This window comes from Pleuronectes platessa, chromosome 7, assembly GCF_947347685.1.
Source record: "Pleuronectes platessa chromosome 7, fPlePla1.1, whole genome shotgun sequence".
NCBI lineage: Eukaryota > Metazoa > Chordata > Actinopteri > Pleuronectiformes > Pleuronectidae > Pleuronectes > Pleuronectes platessa.
In genome coordinates this window covers 5,428,561-5,446,043 of record NC_070632.1, presented here as the reverse complement: position 1 = coordinate 5,446,043, position 17,483 = coordinate 5,428,561, and the positions used below count along the sequence as shown (strand labels likewise).

At 44.1% G+C, this 17,483-nt stretch overlaps 1 protein-coding gene across 1 annotated transcript in view; it reads right to left on the bottom strand.

The window, feature by feature from the left end:
- The window catches only part of cdh13 (cadherin 13, H-cadherin (heart)), a 286,701-nt gene that overhangs the window by 183,143 nt on the left and 86,075 nt on the right, over positions 1-17,483 (bottom strand). The window contains exon 2 of the mRNA XM_053427086.1: positions 12,998-13,118. Within this exon, the coding sequence (XP_053283061.1) occupies positions 12,998-13,118 (121 nt within the window). The remainder of the gene's footprint in view (positions 1-12,997; positions 13,119-17,483) is intronic.

Here is a 17,483-nt window from a genome sequence, read left to right as displayed (position 1 = left end):
TTTCCAAACTGCGTTGCTAATTCAACAGCTGCAACAGCTTGAAGCTACACGGAGGCAGCTAGCTCCCCCCAGCTTCCACACACAGTCAGCAGGGACACCCGATACTAGCTACTACCAAGTGTTTGCTTCTAACCTGACGGTGTTTGAGAAACAGTGTCATGAGAGCCTTGGGATTAAGTCAGCGGGTTTTTGCGCTGTTCCCACCGCAGTTAGCATGGTGGCTAGCCCGCTAGCCCCGTTATCAAAGTCCGTTATAACCGTATGTGACGTAAGTGCTCTAACCAGCCACCGTCAGCCGGACAACGCCGCTGGCTTAACACACTTGTCACATTAACCATAGAGTCGTAGTTGTGATTTAGGTTTATTGTGATTTAGGGAATGAAACAGGAAGTTAGAGGTCCGGAAATGACGCCGGGGCGGAAATTATGTTTTTAGTGGACCAATCACAGCCAAGTGCTATCCGTGGGCTGTCCGCCATTTCGACGTGTAGTTAGAAAAAATGAGAGCTGCACGAAAAGCTCTGCGAGGAGCCGCGGAGAGGCACGCAGAGGGCGTTCCACGTTGGAGAGGGCGGTCCTATCTGTGCGTGTTCGTCAAAACGGAGAAGCATACATTGGCCTTAAGAGACGCACAGAATCATTGCTGGAGTCATATAAAGACACATCTGATGGTCTGTGGGTTTCGGGGGGGCAACGCGGCAGCTGGTTGCCCCCCCGAATCCATCCGTGCGTGTATCGCACAAGGGAACCGTTAGCGAGCCAGATATTAGGAGACAATATTCGGTGCAGCAGGTGCTTAATTGGTGTATCAGAAAATGAGAGAAATGAAGATCTTAGTCGTTCATGTGCACCACCAGGGAGCCGGCACAACGAGCCAGATGACCTCAAACAATGCACACACACACTGGTATCAGTCATCTCGGCCAAAACTGACTACCGGAGCATTAATGTGGCGGCGAGCCCCCCCCCCCCCCCCCCCGTCGCTCTGGCACGACGAGTGAAGCGATGGGAATCTGAACGCGTCACCTGCTCAATTTGGCTTTTTAAAGCGAGGACAAACGTCCGCGGGGGGATCACGGGAGAGGACGTGGGAAACGGGGGGGGGGGAGTTGTTTGTCGCACTGTTGATTATCAGACCCTAAAATAACCAATCTGAACTCGCTGCCAAAATAAATTCTGGAGGTCAGAAGTGGTTCCGTGTCCTCTGGAACATATGATTGCAATGGAGGGACCATCTGGCGCTGCAGGAGCTGCAGGCGGAGCTCGGAGTCATATCAGCAGGACGGTCTGACGCCTGCTGCAGTGCCGTGCTCTTCACTTCCAAATTGTACTGGAGCACATCAATATGATAATGTGTCTCTGCAGCTCTCGCCTGCTGACCACCGAGACAGACGGGTTTTTCCCCGGCTCTAACATCCAGCTTGTTTGGTTTACCTCCCGTGTATCACACATGTAAAACGATGCAGTTTCAGGCTAATTCTCACGTCATGAATGATGTATGCACAGTTACAATGGCCGACCTCCCTCACAGGTTTTAACGCACTTCATGCCGGAAAAAAAAAAGCCCACGAAGGCTTGAAGGACCCCCCCGCTGTGAGAGTGCTTCAGGGCTGCCTCACGGACATGTTCAGCTCTTTATGCTCACTTTCCTCAAGTCCTTCCTTAAGTGTTGCAGACTTTGGGACTTTGGGGATTCGCAGCCTCCTGATGTTGAAAAAAAAACTGACATTATACAAAAAAGGAAAATTGCTAAAAAACTTTGGCAAGAACCATCTCACACATACAGAGCAGCGAGCGCCGCACCTGTTTCTTTGTTCTGTCGAGATATTACAACGATTCCTGCTCGTGTGGGATTTGGTTTAACAACTTCACTGACACGGTCGCTATTATTACATTCAGAGAGTGAGAATCCGTTAAGTATGGGCCTCTAGGTTCTCACTCTGCAAATGTGCCTCTGCACCACATAACATGATTTCACTAAGAGCTGTCACTTTCCTGTGGCAGTTACCGACCAGGTTATTTAACTCTGTGAGGGTTCGGAGCTTTTGCTGCTTACGCTCCTGAAACTGAAGCGGGTGGATTCCTGCAGGCTCTTCTAACGGAGGATGTGACTTCATGGGGTTTAATCACCGAACTGAAGCCTCTAGTCACCACCTTCTCTCACCGGGAGACTTCACCACAGGTTGATAGTCACGTGGATCCTTGTGTTTTTTAAGCAGGAGTCTTCGGTTAAGCCGTTGTTTCTTATTTCCACAGACGACTGTGACATCAGGATGAATAAAATCTCTCCTGTTAACACGGCGCTCACTGAATCCCAGAGGATCAAACCTGTTGTTGTTCAGTTAATTATCCTCCAGCTATAAATTCATCCACAAGCCCCTCGTCAGCATTACAGCAATAAACAAGGTTTCTGTTATTTGTTGCTTTACAATAACCCTAATGGGCTGGATCTCAATAATCTATTTCCTTCTGTCCTTTGGCCAAAACCTGTAGTTTGTGCCGGCTTGATTTCAGAATTCAGTTTCCCGAATTATTGCCGTCTTGCTCATATGTCTCGTATGTCTACAATTCCAGCCGGTTCTGCATCTGACGGCCTTTACGAGGCTAATGCCGGGTGGATATTGAAACCAGGGGTATATTAATACATTTTATTAAGAGTTTTAATGCTGAACCTGAAAAAAAAAGCTGTGCTCTGTCTGTTAATCAGTCTGCGAGCGAGTCGGTGCATCTGCAAGCATGACTGCACGAGATGAGACGGAGAGATGAGATACCAGATGGTGCAGAGATTAGACATGTGATCATGTTTATATCTGCTGTGGCTTCTTGCCTTTCCAATAATACACACTCCCCGAGCTGCTAAATGTACCACACACACACACACAAACACACACAAACACACACTTTCTCACACAGAAATCCAGAAGCAAATGTCAGCAGCACCCAGGTTACACCCCCGAGGCTGCCGCCAAGTTACTCAGCGGTTTCCCTCGCCCGCTCAGAAGGAGCCACGCTGGGCTCCAGGCTACGAGCCAGAGACTGGGAAGCAGCATATGGGTATGAACAAAACTTCTGACGTGAAGTAATTCTGTCACGTCTGAGACAGCGGCACATCGTTATCTCCTCACTGAGTGCACGGTTCACTCGAGACGTCTGGTTAAAGGTCCCGCTGAGGTGTAACCTTTGTTGAAAGTGCACTGTCGAGGATTTGGGGTTCGATAGATATAACTTTTTTAACGTCTACTGTATAAAAGATAGTTGCCTCTGCAGTATATGAAGGAGTCCATACACTAGGGCTGTGTGGCAGGTCACCCCTTAGCCCCAGAGCTTGGCCCCTCCCCTTTTTGAGTACTGCACCTGGCTGTGAAGTTCAGGGTCGGCCCATTTCTCTGTGTGATGAAGGGGTCGTGACCATCCAGGCCTTCAACCGTAGAGTATTCAGGTCAACCCCCTAAAAGCAAAGGGTTTAAAGAAATTTGCCAACGCTTTGTGGACAGATGAGGCAAATCAACATGGCCGCCGCTGAGGCTCAAATGCTCATAAATATAAAAATCTTGCAGAACAACCATGAAAACTTGTCTTGAGGAATATCTTATTTTTAATCCAGTAGCAAATGAAATTGACGCCTATGAGTAACGAGTTCCATTGGTAAAAACAACCTGTTTTAATCAATCACCTTACACTGTAAAAAGAAAAACCTTAAGATTCAACCCTTCTAACTGTTTTTCTATCCTAAATCTTGCAAACTTCCGAGATTCCAGTTGATGAATGAAAAACTACAAGTTCTGGGTAAGAGTCAAATAATAGAATACAAAAGGACTCATTACATGTTCAATGATGATATAGTTGCATAAAATCGTTCCGACCCAAATTTTCCTGATGAGGTCAACAAGCCTCAACAAATCACAAACCAAACAACTTCAGGACATCACACTTTACCTCCTGCAGAATTGTTGTGTAGACCGTGTACCTGCTGTGCACACGTTTGTCATCTTGAAATATGTATTGAGGATAACTTTACACTATAAACTTATGTTGAAACGCATACTTTGCCAAGTTTATATTATATAATGTACTTTTTATGGCGTTAAATATTGTATTAATATCAAGTTTTTGGTCTTTACAGTGTTGTGCAACATCTCAGTATAACATAACAATATAATTAGAAATAAATGTAGATGAATTCTACAGTTTCAGGGTTGAAACAAATCTATTATTTATTTTATTGCAAATATAAAAACTGTTGCTTGTAGCACAAGTTACAGACACAAATACTGAGAGTAAACACATTTATAATAAAATAAAGAGGAAAACAATATATACAACGGATATGAAACTTCGTATGTTGCTGTAACTTCGCCGTAACATTATCAAGCAGATATTTTTAGACTCGGCCAAAACGATGGAGCATGAAAATGTAAAGATGATTAGACCTGACAGCAAATAGTGTTCTGAAACAACACCTCACGGCTGTCTGTCTCGTCAGGTAATTAGAAGAATGCGTGTCTGTAGTTCATGGATATAAAGTGAGCGAGAGACGCGTGGAGAGGGGGCAATAAAATAATGAGGTGCAGATGCTTTGTTTGTGACGGGGAAAGAAAATGAAATATGTGGTTTGTTTGATGGCAGCTGCCGCGGAAAAACACCCGTGTTTATAGAATATAAACATAACTGCAGATGATAGAAATAACCTCACACACACACACGTTTAAAGATTAACACACTCGGAAACGTACACTACCTACGGCGGAACGTTTAAATATAGAGTCGGAGCTCATTTAGTGCCGAGTGATAAAACAACAACCGTAATTATCTGATGAGATGAAATCAGCGTCGTAACTTTCTGATAAAACTTAAAGAATAATTGCATCACTCTCAGCGTGTGTTGAGGAAGTGAGCAAATCAAAGAGCATCTCTGGTGTAAACAAAGCATCCCTCTAAAGGGAAAAGTTACCAGATCTATTTACTTTACTGAAATGTAGCTTCGCTTTATGTTTTAATGTTAGCTCAGGGTAATATAATTTATATTAATGCTGTACAAACAATTTTACAAATAACACAATTTAGACTGTTGTATAACTGGAATAATTAGATCTGTCATGAAAGTCTGTTTCTCATTTCACTGAGTCTAAATGAATTGTGAGTTAAGGCCGAGCTAAAATGACCGAGTCCCCTTAAACCAGTCGGTCAAACCAACAACTTTATTGGACTGCAACCCAAAATGAATACAGCTGTGCTAAAAACACGTTAAATAATTTAGTAGAAGCCAAACAACATCAAATCTTAAGACTTCAAAACTATAAAACACTTTCTTCCAGTCTTCAAATAGTGTTTACAGATGAAATACGTATTAGTCAAAGTCTGAACACTATAAAATGCAGTCATAGAGATGAAATAGAGAAACAGTTGAACGCAAAGTTAATGCAACATTTCATTAAAACCTTAATTTTAGACTATTGACTGACCAAAGAAAAGTACAACTCTGTAAAATACAGACTTTGCATATCCTCTATAATACATGTCTGTAGAAAAATGCAGGACTGAAACTCAAACAGAAGAAGGAAAAAGTGTTCCCCTCTTGATAAATACAAACATGAGCATTAAATCTTAACTTAAATTCACAATAACAAAAATAGAGCATGTGCGAAGGGAGGAGAGCTGAAGCTGCAGCAGCTAGATCCCGATTTGTATTTGGATCTCAACCAAATTCCACACACTCACAGCTATCGGTCACCTGTGTATACTTGATTATTTTCAACAAACCAATTATTCTCTGAGAAATAAAGGAAAATGTTGGAAAAGGCCATATCTCAGCGTGTCATACCACATCCTGCCACCAGGTTTTTGGGTGATTTGTCCAAAAGTCTTTTTCACGAAAATTTAAAAACCTACAGGGTGAAAAAATCGCCCTTTTAAAGGATGTAATTGGTCGGTCATTGTACTTATTGACCATTACTACTCGAAATTATCCATAGACTCATGTGGTTGCTCCATTGACTGTTTTTTTCCAACTCTTACACAGAAGAAAATATCACAAATACGACTGTTTATGTAAAATAAAAAGCTAATATTTGAACCACAGATCTAAAGGATGTTCCGGAGCCGTTTCCCAGATGGTGCAAACCGCTCTGACTGACTGTGATCTCTGATCTCTCCAGGCAATCGCATCCTTCCCGAAATCAAGATGTGCCAACGTCTGGACAGAATAATGTAATATTAATCTTGACAGCTCATATCTGCTTGCCAAAGCCTGCTCCCTAAATTCCTTCAAAGCTGCAATTAAAAACATCATGTTACTAATAGATGAACATCCTCTTAGTCCAACAGCCTGTATTGAATTAAACATGTGGAGTTTCTTTTTAATTCCAGGAGTGCTGGATGTTTGTTGGAGCTGGTAGCAGATGCAAGGCGATGTGCGTGAGAAAATGTAAATCCCCCTGTTAAGTAGGTTAGACAGAGCCAACACATGAGCATAGGGAGGAAGCAGGAGCGAGGTTCTTCAGGAAAGAGAGAGCGTCAGAGAGAGAGAGAGAGAGAGAGAGAGAGGGGGAGGGAGGACCGACTCAGATGAGATGAAGAGAGGGAGAGACACTATATCAAACCACTGCCAGTTGCACAATGATTGCAGATGGGGTCTTGGCTCTTGTGTCCCTGACGCTCTGATTGCAGCCCCTGTGGGTCGTCCTCTCTCGCTGCTTCATGTGCCAGTGGACCAGCAGCAAGTGCAATGACAGAGAGGTGAGAGATCAGCTGAATGTCAGGCACCATGAAAAGGAAGATTGTAACTAGTCAGATCAGAGACTGTTTGTAAAGATGGACGATGCATCTCCACTTCCTGCCCCACGACCAATGAAATGAAGCCAAAATATCCTGGATACAAACGCTGGCCGGTCATTTGGAGAGAGTCTGTGCAGATGTGATCCGAGCCCATTGATTAACATGCCTGACCAATCACGAGCCAGTCTCAAACAGTCTGTCAATCATGAGCAAACATCACAGTGACACGAACCATCTTTGAGCCACATTTATTTTGACTTTTTAAATTGGTCCACGTCCCACTCATTAACATGGAGGAGGCGGGGTCTGTGGCCAATACTGCACACAGCAAGTATATATACACAGTCCATGTGTCAGATTGAAAAGCAGAGTGAGATTGGACTCAATTTTGTGGACAAACCCATGACTACAAAACAAATGGTACTGTTGTATCATATCTGCTTTAAATGCAACAGTTTACTAATAATGTAGCCATTCACTTAAAAATATGTTACTTATTTAGCTTATTGTTAAAAGTGGAGTAAGTAAGTTGTTAGAGAACGATGGTTTTTTACGATAACTACATTTTCAAAGTTTTCCGCCGTCCTTCTCCACATTCAGCAGATTAACGGTGGAGGTAAAACTGAGAGCGGATAAACCTGTAAAGGTTGTAATTGCAAAAGGGAAGTTATGCATATGTGCCCTAACTTTTTTTTTAAATATCCCAGAGAAATATACGATCATGCTTAAAAAAAACCTCATAAATCCGACTGCGTGATCTCTCACTACAAATCACATTTTAAAGAGCCCCCCCCCACACCTCCTGGTGTAACTTATCATAATTCTCGTCAGAGCCTCTCATGGCATTTTTCTTTTGTCACTGATGATTTGCTAACGGCCATAAAAAGATTTGGTGCCTCCTCAGCTTTATATTCCACTCTCTTCCTGTCCTCCTCAGCTTCTGCCATCACCCTCTCCTCTCCCCTCCTCTCCCCTCCTCTCCCCTCCTCTCCCCTCCTCTCCTCTTCTCCTCCCCTCTCCTCCCTCCATCCCTCCCAGACCTCCTAACGATCCCGAGCTGCTATACCATTCGCCACGAGCCTGCAGTTACACGTTGACCCACATAGGGTTGAATGTGGCTGTGGGCCAGATAAGTGCACTGGGGACAGGCATGGATTATTTCTTTATCTCGGTTCCCTTCTTCCAACACCACCACCGGCTCTGCAAACAGGCACCCTGCCCACGGTACACATGTTGGGTCTGTAGTTCTCACATTCCCAAAGAAAACACCAGTATGTAGAAACATCCACACATCGGCACTCCCACATACTCCTACATGTTCTAGCCTTTCCTGTAATTACGGTCATTTGTCAAGAGCGCACCTTGATTTATGGTCAAATTAAAAATACACTGCTAGTCCGGCTCCGGGAGCTGATTAATGCGCCGCCATTACAGGTGCCAGAGTGGCGTGATCCAGATAGGCACCTCCTGGTGGAGAGAGGAGCAGGTGAGAACATGACTTCACTCTGAAGGTGGAGGAATATGTGGTGGCTGTACTGTTTTCGGGTGGTGGTGGTGGATTTAGGGTCGTGCACGGCAAAATTATAGTTAAGTAGAGCAACAACGTGTGGGGACACAGCTGCTTTAAGTCACCATGAAGCGGGGCTGTTTATAGCCCCGGCTCTATCTCAGGGAATCTCCTCTTTTTTTAATTGCCTCTCTGCTTTAGTTTAAGCAAATGCCACAAGACCAAAAAACGCACGTGGCTGCGGGCCAGATAACACACAGTGACATTTTGAAGGAGGAACCTCAGTAAAGACATAAAATAAAGCGATAAAACAGACTCTTATTATTCTTACTTGTAAACATAATGCTCGTTTTAGGCTGTTCCTCTTTTTTTATTTACTCAGGAGCATCTGAGGGTTGTTTGTGTGAGGTGTCGTAAGGAGGCGCTCGGTGGCATTAGGAGGGGCTGAAGGGACGAGCGCCGTGTTCCACATGAAGCCGCGGCAAAGCAAACGCACCAGAGCAATCTCCTGCATGAGGATACACGTGAAAGATGCAGAGCCGAGGACGTAAGCAACCTTTAAATTTGCAAATATATCACACGAGTCATCTTTCATATGCTGCACGATGGAGCATTTGATACACAAAGCAAACACGTGTAACTGTGCGTGGGGTGGGGGGGGGGGGGGGGTGCCAAGCAGGGCTGTGTGTGACAGGAGCAGAAAAAAATAAAAAAAACAGATGAGAGAGCTGTTCCATTTGTCCAGTTTATCTAAAACCACTAGGCTATATCAGAATTCAAGTACCTTTAAATTGCCTGGATGATAAAGAAGGCGGGGGGGGGGGGGGGGGGGGACGCGGGGCGAGAGACGAGGAAGCTGCCAGCCAGGTCTTCGGAGCTCAATGCAGTTAATGCTTCTCGGGCCCGGTGCCAGCCGCGGAGCTCCACATCCACCGGCTGCTGCTGCCACACATGGAGCACAGGGCCTACCCTGGCTGTGCCAAGCCGGGAGTAGGCCGTATCCTCCAGGTAATCTCTCTCCTAAGTCAAGTCTTAAGGAATGCTTAATTAAAAAAAATATATGAAAGATGCGATAGAGAAGGCGAAAGGCTGGCACGTGGTGAAGGAGTAATCACGTTTGGTGGTGGGTCTGCAGAACGCCTCGCTCTTCCTCTGCAGGAAACAGATAAGGCGGCTCCACTCGCTCCTTCTCCACATTCCACCGGCTGTCGGCGTGTGGTGCCCTGTAGCTTCCCAGCGCGCCGTAAAAAACCAGAACTGTATTTTCTCCTAAGGTTTGCATAAATTAACGGAAATGTAATGTCTTTTTACGACGGCCTCTCGGAGGAGGCGCACTCCCCGGCCGTAAACATTCACGAAGAAGTCCGGTTTCCCTACGCCTGTAACAGCATTACTGATATTATGAAGCATTATTATTTCTGACAGCCTGCCAGGGCGGTGACAGCAAACTGCATCAACTTTACTGCCTGCCTCCGAGAGGACAGCGGCCAGGCGAGAAACAAACAGCTTGCAGAACTAAGGTGAGCTATACCAGCGTCCTGGAATCAATACGTCCCGTTGCCGTATTTCTCCGCGTCGCGGCAGAACCCGCTGAGCGAAAAGAACTATTAAAGAAACTTTTCTGAAGCGAGAACCTAAATCTTCCTTCAGTAAATGTCACTCAGCGGCTGCTCGGGCTAATGCCTCTCGGCCCTGTGGAGACGCAGAGCTCGCTACTTTGGAACATGCAGAAGAAATGAAAGCACTTGAAGCCGCATGAAGCCCCACTTTCAAATCTCTGCATCAATCTCGAGTCTTGGCTCTTTTCAGAAAGAAGGTTGTTTCCTAAGAAGATTGGCTTCTGCTACAGTGGAAACAGAAACAGCCACATTATCGCTTTTATATAATATAAAGAATCAATTCCGTTGAGCTCAGTTATTTCATTTATTGGAGTCAATCTTTCATAATATTTATGATTCAGTAGAATTGACAAACAGCTCATATACACCTGAATAAACTCAACTTCAATTTTCAGGCTTTTCCATGAAGCCTTTTATTTCTTTAAATGTTATTTCTCTATGGTTTTTCAGATTGAGCTGCAGGCCGAGTTTAGCTGTGGCAACTCTTCAATCTACCAATGCAAAATGTAATGAGTTGAGCGTGAGCCTTCTATTACCCATCGGTGTGAGTAGACGTCAGGATGAAAGACACTTGTGAGAAGAAACTTGGACGGTTTTAAACTTAAAATTGAAAGTTAAGTAGCGACAGGAACATTTCTCCAGAAGTCCATGTATCTAACCTGCACTGCTAATCAATATATAAAAGTGTCTGTGAATTGGTTTATAAATTTAGACACACTGAAATTATTGAGGTCATGAGGTGAGAAAACAGGAGGCATGTTCTCCTCCTGCATTCGTGATCGACCCTTTTTCCATTTCCTCCTATTTGTACGCGCATCAATTTTTCATGCAAGCGATGACCAGCTGAGGAAGAGGAGGAGGAGGAGGAGGAGGAGGAAGAAGGCACGAAGGAAGATAAGTAGCAAAAGTGAGAGTCGGACCGAGGCTTGGTAAAACAGGAGAACAGTTGTGCCAAGAGCAGGAAAGACGGAGAAACAGTGAATGTTTGCACGCCGCCTGTGAGCATGTGTTTGTTTCTCAGATACGACCATTAGCTAAGATGGATGTCCTTGAACCCGGGTCTGTGCCAACAGGTATCTCCCGCTCGCAGACCGCCCCCTCCACTGGTAATTACACAGAGAGGTCTACAGCAGGTGGCACAGGGCTGAGCAGAATTTACATGAATCTGCATGTGTCACTGGGCCTGGCTGTCGCCTCTGGCACTCGGCGTGAGTCCTGGTAACACTCAGCCGGCAATTTGTTTCGGATTTAGCAAACGGGAAAGTGGGAAGGTAAAATCAGTATCAGTGATCCCTCTGAAATCCATGTATGTTGGTGAACCCACTGAGTTAGAGCTGCACAGAAACACACAGAGAAACACACATACACACACACTGCAATGCACACAAACAGTTATTTCACATTCATCTCTAATGTACTTGCATCTAATAAATCCGCCCTGAGAAGTCACTGACATCAAAATAATAAATCTTTCAAGCTGAACGCTCATCCATCTCAACGTGCTGAGGGATTTCATTCTTCCTAAATCCACTCTGAGCATCCACATCCGTGATTGTGTCCATGAAGCGGCGGGACCCCCCGCGGTGAGAGGCGTTTCTGCTGACAGGACCATATTCAAGGTAATGGAACCACTCTGTCGTCCCAGAGCAGAGCACTAAAGCAGAACTGAGTTCTGTCTCCCACTACACGCGCCACTGAACCTCTAGATGACAGAACGCCTCACTGGCTGCCCAAATCAAACACAATGAAAGTTTTTAAAGAAGAAAACGACTGCAGGAGAAAAAGCTCAGATTTGTCACATTTTGCCGTCCAGGTTGGAAAGTCTGTATTTTGAAGTGGAGCAGATGTCAGAGGAGTGTGGCTCTTAGAGAACGTGTGTTCTGAGTAAACTGTGAAGGTGCTGCAGCTGGAGGAGAAGTCAACGTGCACGTCACTGAAGCAGGTAATGACCTTTCAGCTGTGAAGCTATAGACGTGATGTCGGGGATCAGAAATAAATGATGAGGCTGTTAAATAATTAGAGTTCTGCACTAAATGACAGACTCCATTAATAAACTATGAATCACCCCCTGCTTGAATTTACATATTTCCTTTGTGTTTCATCATATTGTGACAAAATAAAATAACACAAGTGAATGAATTATTAAGCCAATGAGTGAAAAGCACCGGTAGCAGCCGGCGGTGGCAAACTGCAGCTTGTCAACGTCTGAGGAGAGACTCACGACCCCAGAGGAGCCGACTGAGGGGCAGCTCACATTATTACTGATCTCTGTGGAGCCCGAGTGGAGCTGTGCAGCCCGGCGCTGCCTCGGGGTCCCGGAGGGGCTGGACTGGACCGAGAAGTTGTGGCAGCAATATAGAGTTGAGATTGGACTTCTGTGGTCGAAGTTTTGCAGGGCAGGAGTCTGCGGGGGAACCTGATTGGCCACGGCCGTGACAAGAGGGCGATAAGGCTGCCTCACTACTGGCTGGGAGATAGAAGGGAGCCTCCTTCTCAAAGAGTTAATGTTTCTATTATAAACCTGCAGAGATCAAACATGCACTTCTGCATAAATATAAAGGGAAATATGAATCGGAGGCTGATAAGGACCGAGTTCTGCAGAAGGATGTGTAGAATCTAACATGGTAACTGGTGAACTGGGAGTGAGAAGCTCCAGCGTCCCACAGTCAAAGCTGTTTTCAGGAGGAACCAAAGAGGAAAACACGGTAAATATCAACCGATCCACGAAAAGTACTCATCTGCAGACGCAAATTATTGTGTCCTTGTGATGCAAAGAAGCAACGAGTTCTTTCTCCTGAATATTTGTATGAATTCTGATGATTGTGAAGAACCGAACGGCCCAGATGAACACGTACAGACTCTCCATCAGCTTCACCTGCAGGGAGCCAGACTCAGCTTTGTTCAGGTCCAAGGGAACGTGCTGTTTGAATCCTCAGGAGCTGATGTGTGTTTGTGTGTCTGCGTGTACATCCACATGCACATTTGTGTTGTTTAATGACCAAAGAGAGAACTTAAAATCAAAGCAGAAAAAGTTGGATTGGAAATGGAACAGGAGTTGTCTGTGTGTGTCTGTGTGTGTCTCGTCCTCTCTCACTGACCTTGTACGAGCGGCTGGCCTTTCTGGAAAGCTCCGCTGAACGCCACCTGGTAGTGTTTGACCTGGAAGCCAGGTACACAGCCCTCGTGGCCTCCGTCCTGTTGGCCGCCCACTGGAGCCACCTGCAACGCAGACAACAAGAGGTGAGGTCAGGACAACACACAAATACACACACAAACACACACGAGCACATTGTTTCTGTGCAGATAAACCTGACGGGCAGGGAGAGAGGAAACAAAATAAATGGTTTTCAATACAAAAGAAAAGAAAAAACCTAATCCTCATTCATCCTGAATAAACAGCATGAGGCAGACACACACACACACACGTAATGTAGACATATAGTGTGTACTTCTACACAATATGAAACCTACACAGACACGCCTGCAGTCAACACTACTCTGGAGTTTTAGAGCCGCTGAACCTGAGAAGTTTGGAAACGCTGCTGGACCCGTTTTATTTTGAAAACTCCGGGGCTGTGTAAAATATTAAAACTTCTGACATGTTTTATTGAGTTGGTTTAGCCAGAGGTCTAATTTAACCTAAGGAACACCAATATGTACGATATGCATACAGGACATCAAACAACAGAATATGTTAACCATTTATTTAGAGACGTTAAACATTGACCCCAAGAAAAATAGGAGCTGACTCAACAACAAACATTCTGTCTTGGGTCATATTCCATATTTCCACCAAGTTTCATGTAGATTTCAATAGATTTCTGCTTAAATAATATGGTAAAATCAATCTTAATCATCTAGTCTCACATTCAAGTCGCTCCTTTTATACTTCACTATGATCTAAATACTAACATTGAGCATTTATAATTCTACAATTATGAACACTTGTTTCCAAGTGAAAAGCAACTAAATGGTAATTAGCGTCCAGTGAATTTGGGAGAATGAGATTTAATTTAATGTTGACCAGTTTCTAATTTTCTCACTCTTCAAACTCAGGAAGGTCAGGAAAGCATTTGGCTGTTATTTCGAATTTAAAAAATCCAAATTAAAAAAGACCCCAAACTCTGCAGCAGCCTTTCATTGAGACACATCCTCTATACATCAAACTCAGTCCTTTTAAAAATTGGGCAGCAGAGAACGGACTTTAACCTCCTTTCTTCTGAAAGGTAAAGAAAAAGAGGGATGAAGTCATTCCGAAGGAAACAGTTGGTGAACTGCTGCGTCTGCACTGATTCTCAGGGAGATGCTGGATGTCGTCTGGCTCAGGACGGATGCAGAGCAAACAACACAAAGAAGTATTTGGGTTGAGTGTAGGTGTGTGATGTATGAATTCAAAGAGCGTCTTTCAACTGCAGCGTTTGAATTTATCATTTCACGTGTTCGGGCTGTGACCCAGTTACAGCTGCGCCTGAGTTCGTCTGTCGCCTGCTATTATAAATAATATTGTTTAGAATTTTATTTTTTGGAGCATGTGTGGTTTTGTTTTGACAAGTCAGACCCCGAAGAAAATAGAATTCCCAATTTAGGAGATGTTAGAATTAACTCCGGTTATTTCAGGGGCCAGTTTGTTGTTGATTTATCTTCTGAATCTGAAAATAGAGGTTGTGTGAATTCTCATGGACAGTCAACAGAGAGAGAGAGAGAGAGAGAGAGAGAGAGAGAGAGAGAGAGAGAGAGAGAGAAATTTTTCTCTCAGATTTTCGGGAACTGGTTCAATATAGTTGGACAGAAATCATGTCCTTATGTAGAATGATGTCACGTCTTTGTAGATATGTCACAGCCTCAGTTCTGTTGACGATTGAGAATTGACAATGATGTTTCAATGGTAATCAACAACCACATCACTATTCCATAGTTTTTGTTAACATTAATTTATATATTATTTCATGTGCATTATCACAACAATCTATGAAGTGCGTCGTATGAATATGTCTCCTAAGACGTCAAGTGCCACACAAGCAACAGGAGACACTACAACATATTCACGCCCCCCCCCCCCCCATAAAAAACTTTTTCACTGGTGATTCTCAGTTGTGAAGAAAGACTGTAAACTGTGACAGGCCCTCGGAGAATCCTCACTCACTCCATCCGAGTTCAGGGGTCAAGAGATAAGCAAACAGGAGCTCTTTGTGTTCAGCTCAATCATCATATAATTACAGTTGAAGCAGAGTTGCTCCAGTTACTGCAGCTCAGAGAACTGAGGATTTTTTATATTTTTTTCCGAACAAAACCAAGTGATTTCCTGGAAGCATCATCTTGCCGATACTTTGCAGGTCGGCTCTTCATTGTGGGCCAAGGAACGATTAGTGAGGCACTGTCGAGAAGAAAGGACAAAGGGGGAGAGGAGGTGAGGATCCATTCATTGATCCTCATTGTAGGGGGTTTCTATATACGGGTTCCATAGGGTATAAAAGGGAGGAGGTGATGGAAGCAAGACTTTATTCCACAGTATCGGCCTCGGTTGTTTTATTTCTAAGTGTTTCATCTTGATAAAAACACTGAGGATCCATTTAAAGCCATTGTACCTTAAACCACCACCTAAGTGTCAATGTGGTAAGATGCAAATAGCTTGTTATGTGTAATATCTACCAAACCAGTGACATCCCACCTTCTCCTCCTTCTTCTCCTCTTATTCCTCTGGAAATATCAGAAGTGCTTTAAAAAAGGAGGTGATAATTGGATGTAGTCTGCCACATAGTTGTGATCCTTCACAAGAAGGGTGGGGTATCAGGGGTAATTTCAATTTTAATAACATCCTTTGAGAGCCACACTCCCTCTGAACACATGCTCTAATACATTTAATACTTTTTATGTGTCTGTCCTCATTGTTTTTATATATTTCACTATATTTTAAATGCAATGCAATGCACGTTGTGGTCGTACTCAATGCCGGTTTTAGCCAAAACAACAAAATAAAACTTATCCTCACTTCTGGTTGCACCATGCATGACCTGCAAAGACAGTACTGGTCCCTTGTATCAAACCCACGCAATAAAAAAGTGAGTTTGGTTGAGTTTGTTGTGTTATGTTGTTTCTTCGCAGACCTCAGAGCAAAACTGGAAGTTTCTCACAGACCCCTTCAGTGTGTAGTTTTCTTTCCTCGCAGTATCTTGTGCAATATCTGTAATCCACTCTGCAACAATTCTTTAAGGCAAACTGACACCATGAAACTTCCTCTGGTACCTGAAGCTCTGCTCCGGAGAACCAAGCCCCCCCCCCCGCTTTACAAACTCTGCTTCTGAACCAGGTTTCAGCTTCTTAGCCCCCAACACAAACACAAACACAAACAACACACAACTCGATCCTACAGCAGCTGCTCGTTGGTCACTCTAACAGATCCGCAGAGCTTTTCTTTATCTCACAACATTTGTCCTGACAACATCTCCAGTTTATCTGCATGTTTCCAGCTGTGTAATAACTCTTGAGATCAGACATCTCTACAAATGAGCTACACTGGGTTGTCTTTACCATTTGTCCATTCTTGTTTCTCAGCTGCTTGTGTGTTTTCCTCACCCTGACGTCTCCTGACAGTGAATCAACCAGAAGGGGAGTGACCAGTGGCGGCTGGCCAATAGGGGGCGCTAGGGCGCCGCCCCACCTGATTGAAAGTGATTTTTAAAAATTATTTTTATTTTTTATTTTTTTCAAAATAATAATTTAAGTACTGCTTATTCTACAAATAAATATGTTTTGAATCATCAAGAACCAGTCATACATATAATATAAACCATTAGTTAGGGGATAATTTGTGTCCATGGTCATTTCTCCTCCCTCCTGGGGCGCTGGGAAAGTCGCCCCAGCACTGCAGCAGCTCAGCCAATGGTAGGCTGTTGCTGAGGCAAAAAAACACATAGCAACGGGTAAATTAGCCAATGAGCGTCATCAAATTTGATAAGCTTGGGGCGCTAAAAATATCGCCCCAAGCTTTAAGTATCCTAGTGTGGCCAGATGCAGGTGCCCTCCCTGCCACTGGGGGCGCTGTCAGCCCCTATTTAAGGCAACAGCCCACTCTTACTCGCGTCTCCCTGGCGCTGTTGTTTCGTTCCGGGACCTTGGTCGGCACACTTGACTGAGACACCTTGTCACATTGCCGGACTGGCTTACAGCGTGGAGTCGCTCCACCGGGGAAGACGAGTGCGGTAGCGCGCACCAGCGGGGTGAGTAACGTTGTCTGCCGCTCTTGCTTCTATCATGCCATAGCTGACCCTGATTCCACCTTACAGCTAATGCTAACTGTATATAGTTAACTTTAATCATCCACCTGTAAATATTACAATAATATACAATGATATTGTAATTTGTACTAAGAGTATTCACTAATATTATATGTAATCCAATTGGTACATTTTATGTTCCTGTGAGACAGTTTTTCTTTGTATATAGTTATTTTTAATCATCAACCACTTGTAAATGTCTCTCAAGAACTTGAATTTTGTATTAAGAGTATTCACTAATATACATCTCATATCATTGTCATTATCTGTCAAACTGTTGTTTTGAAAGGGCAATTAAATAATTATTGTT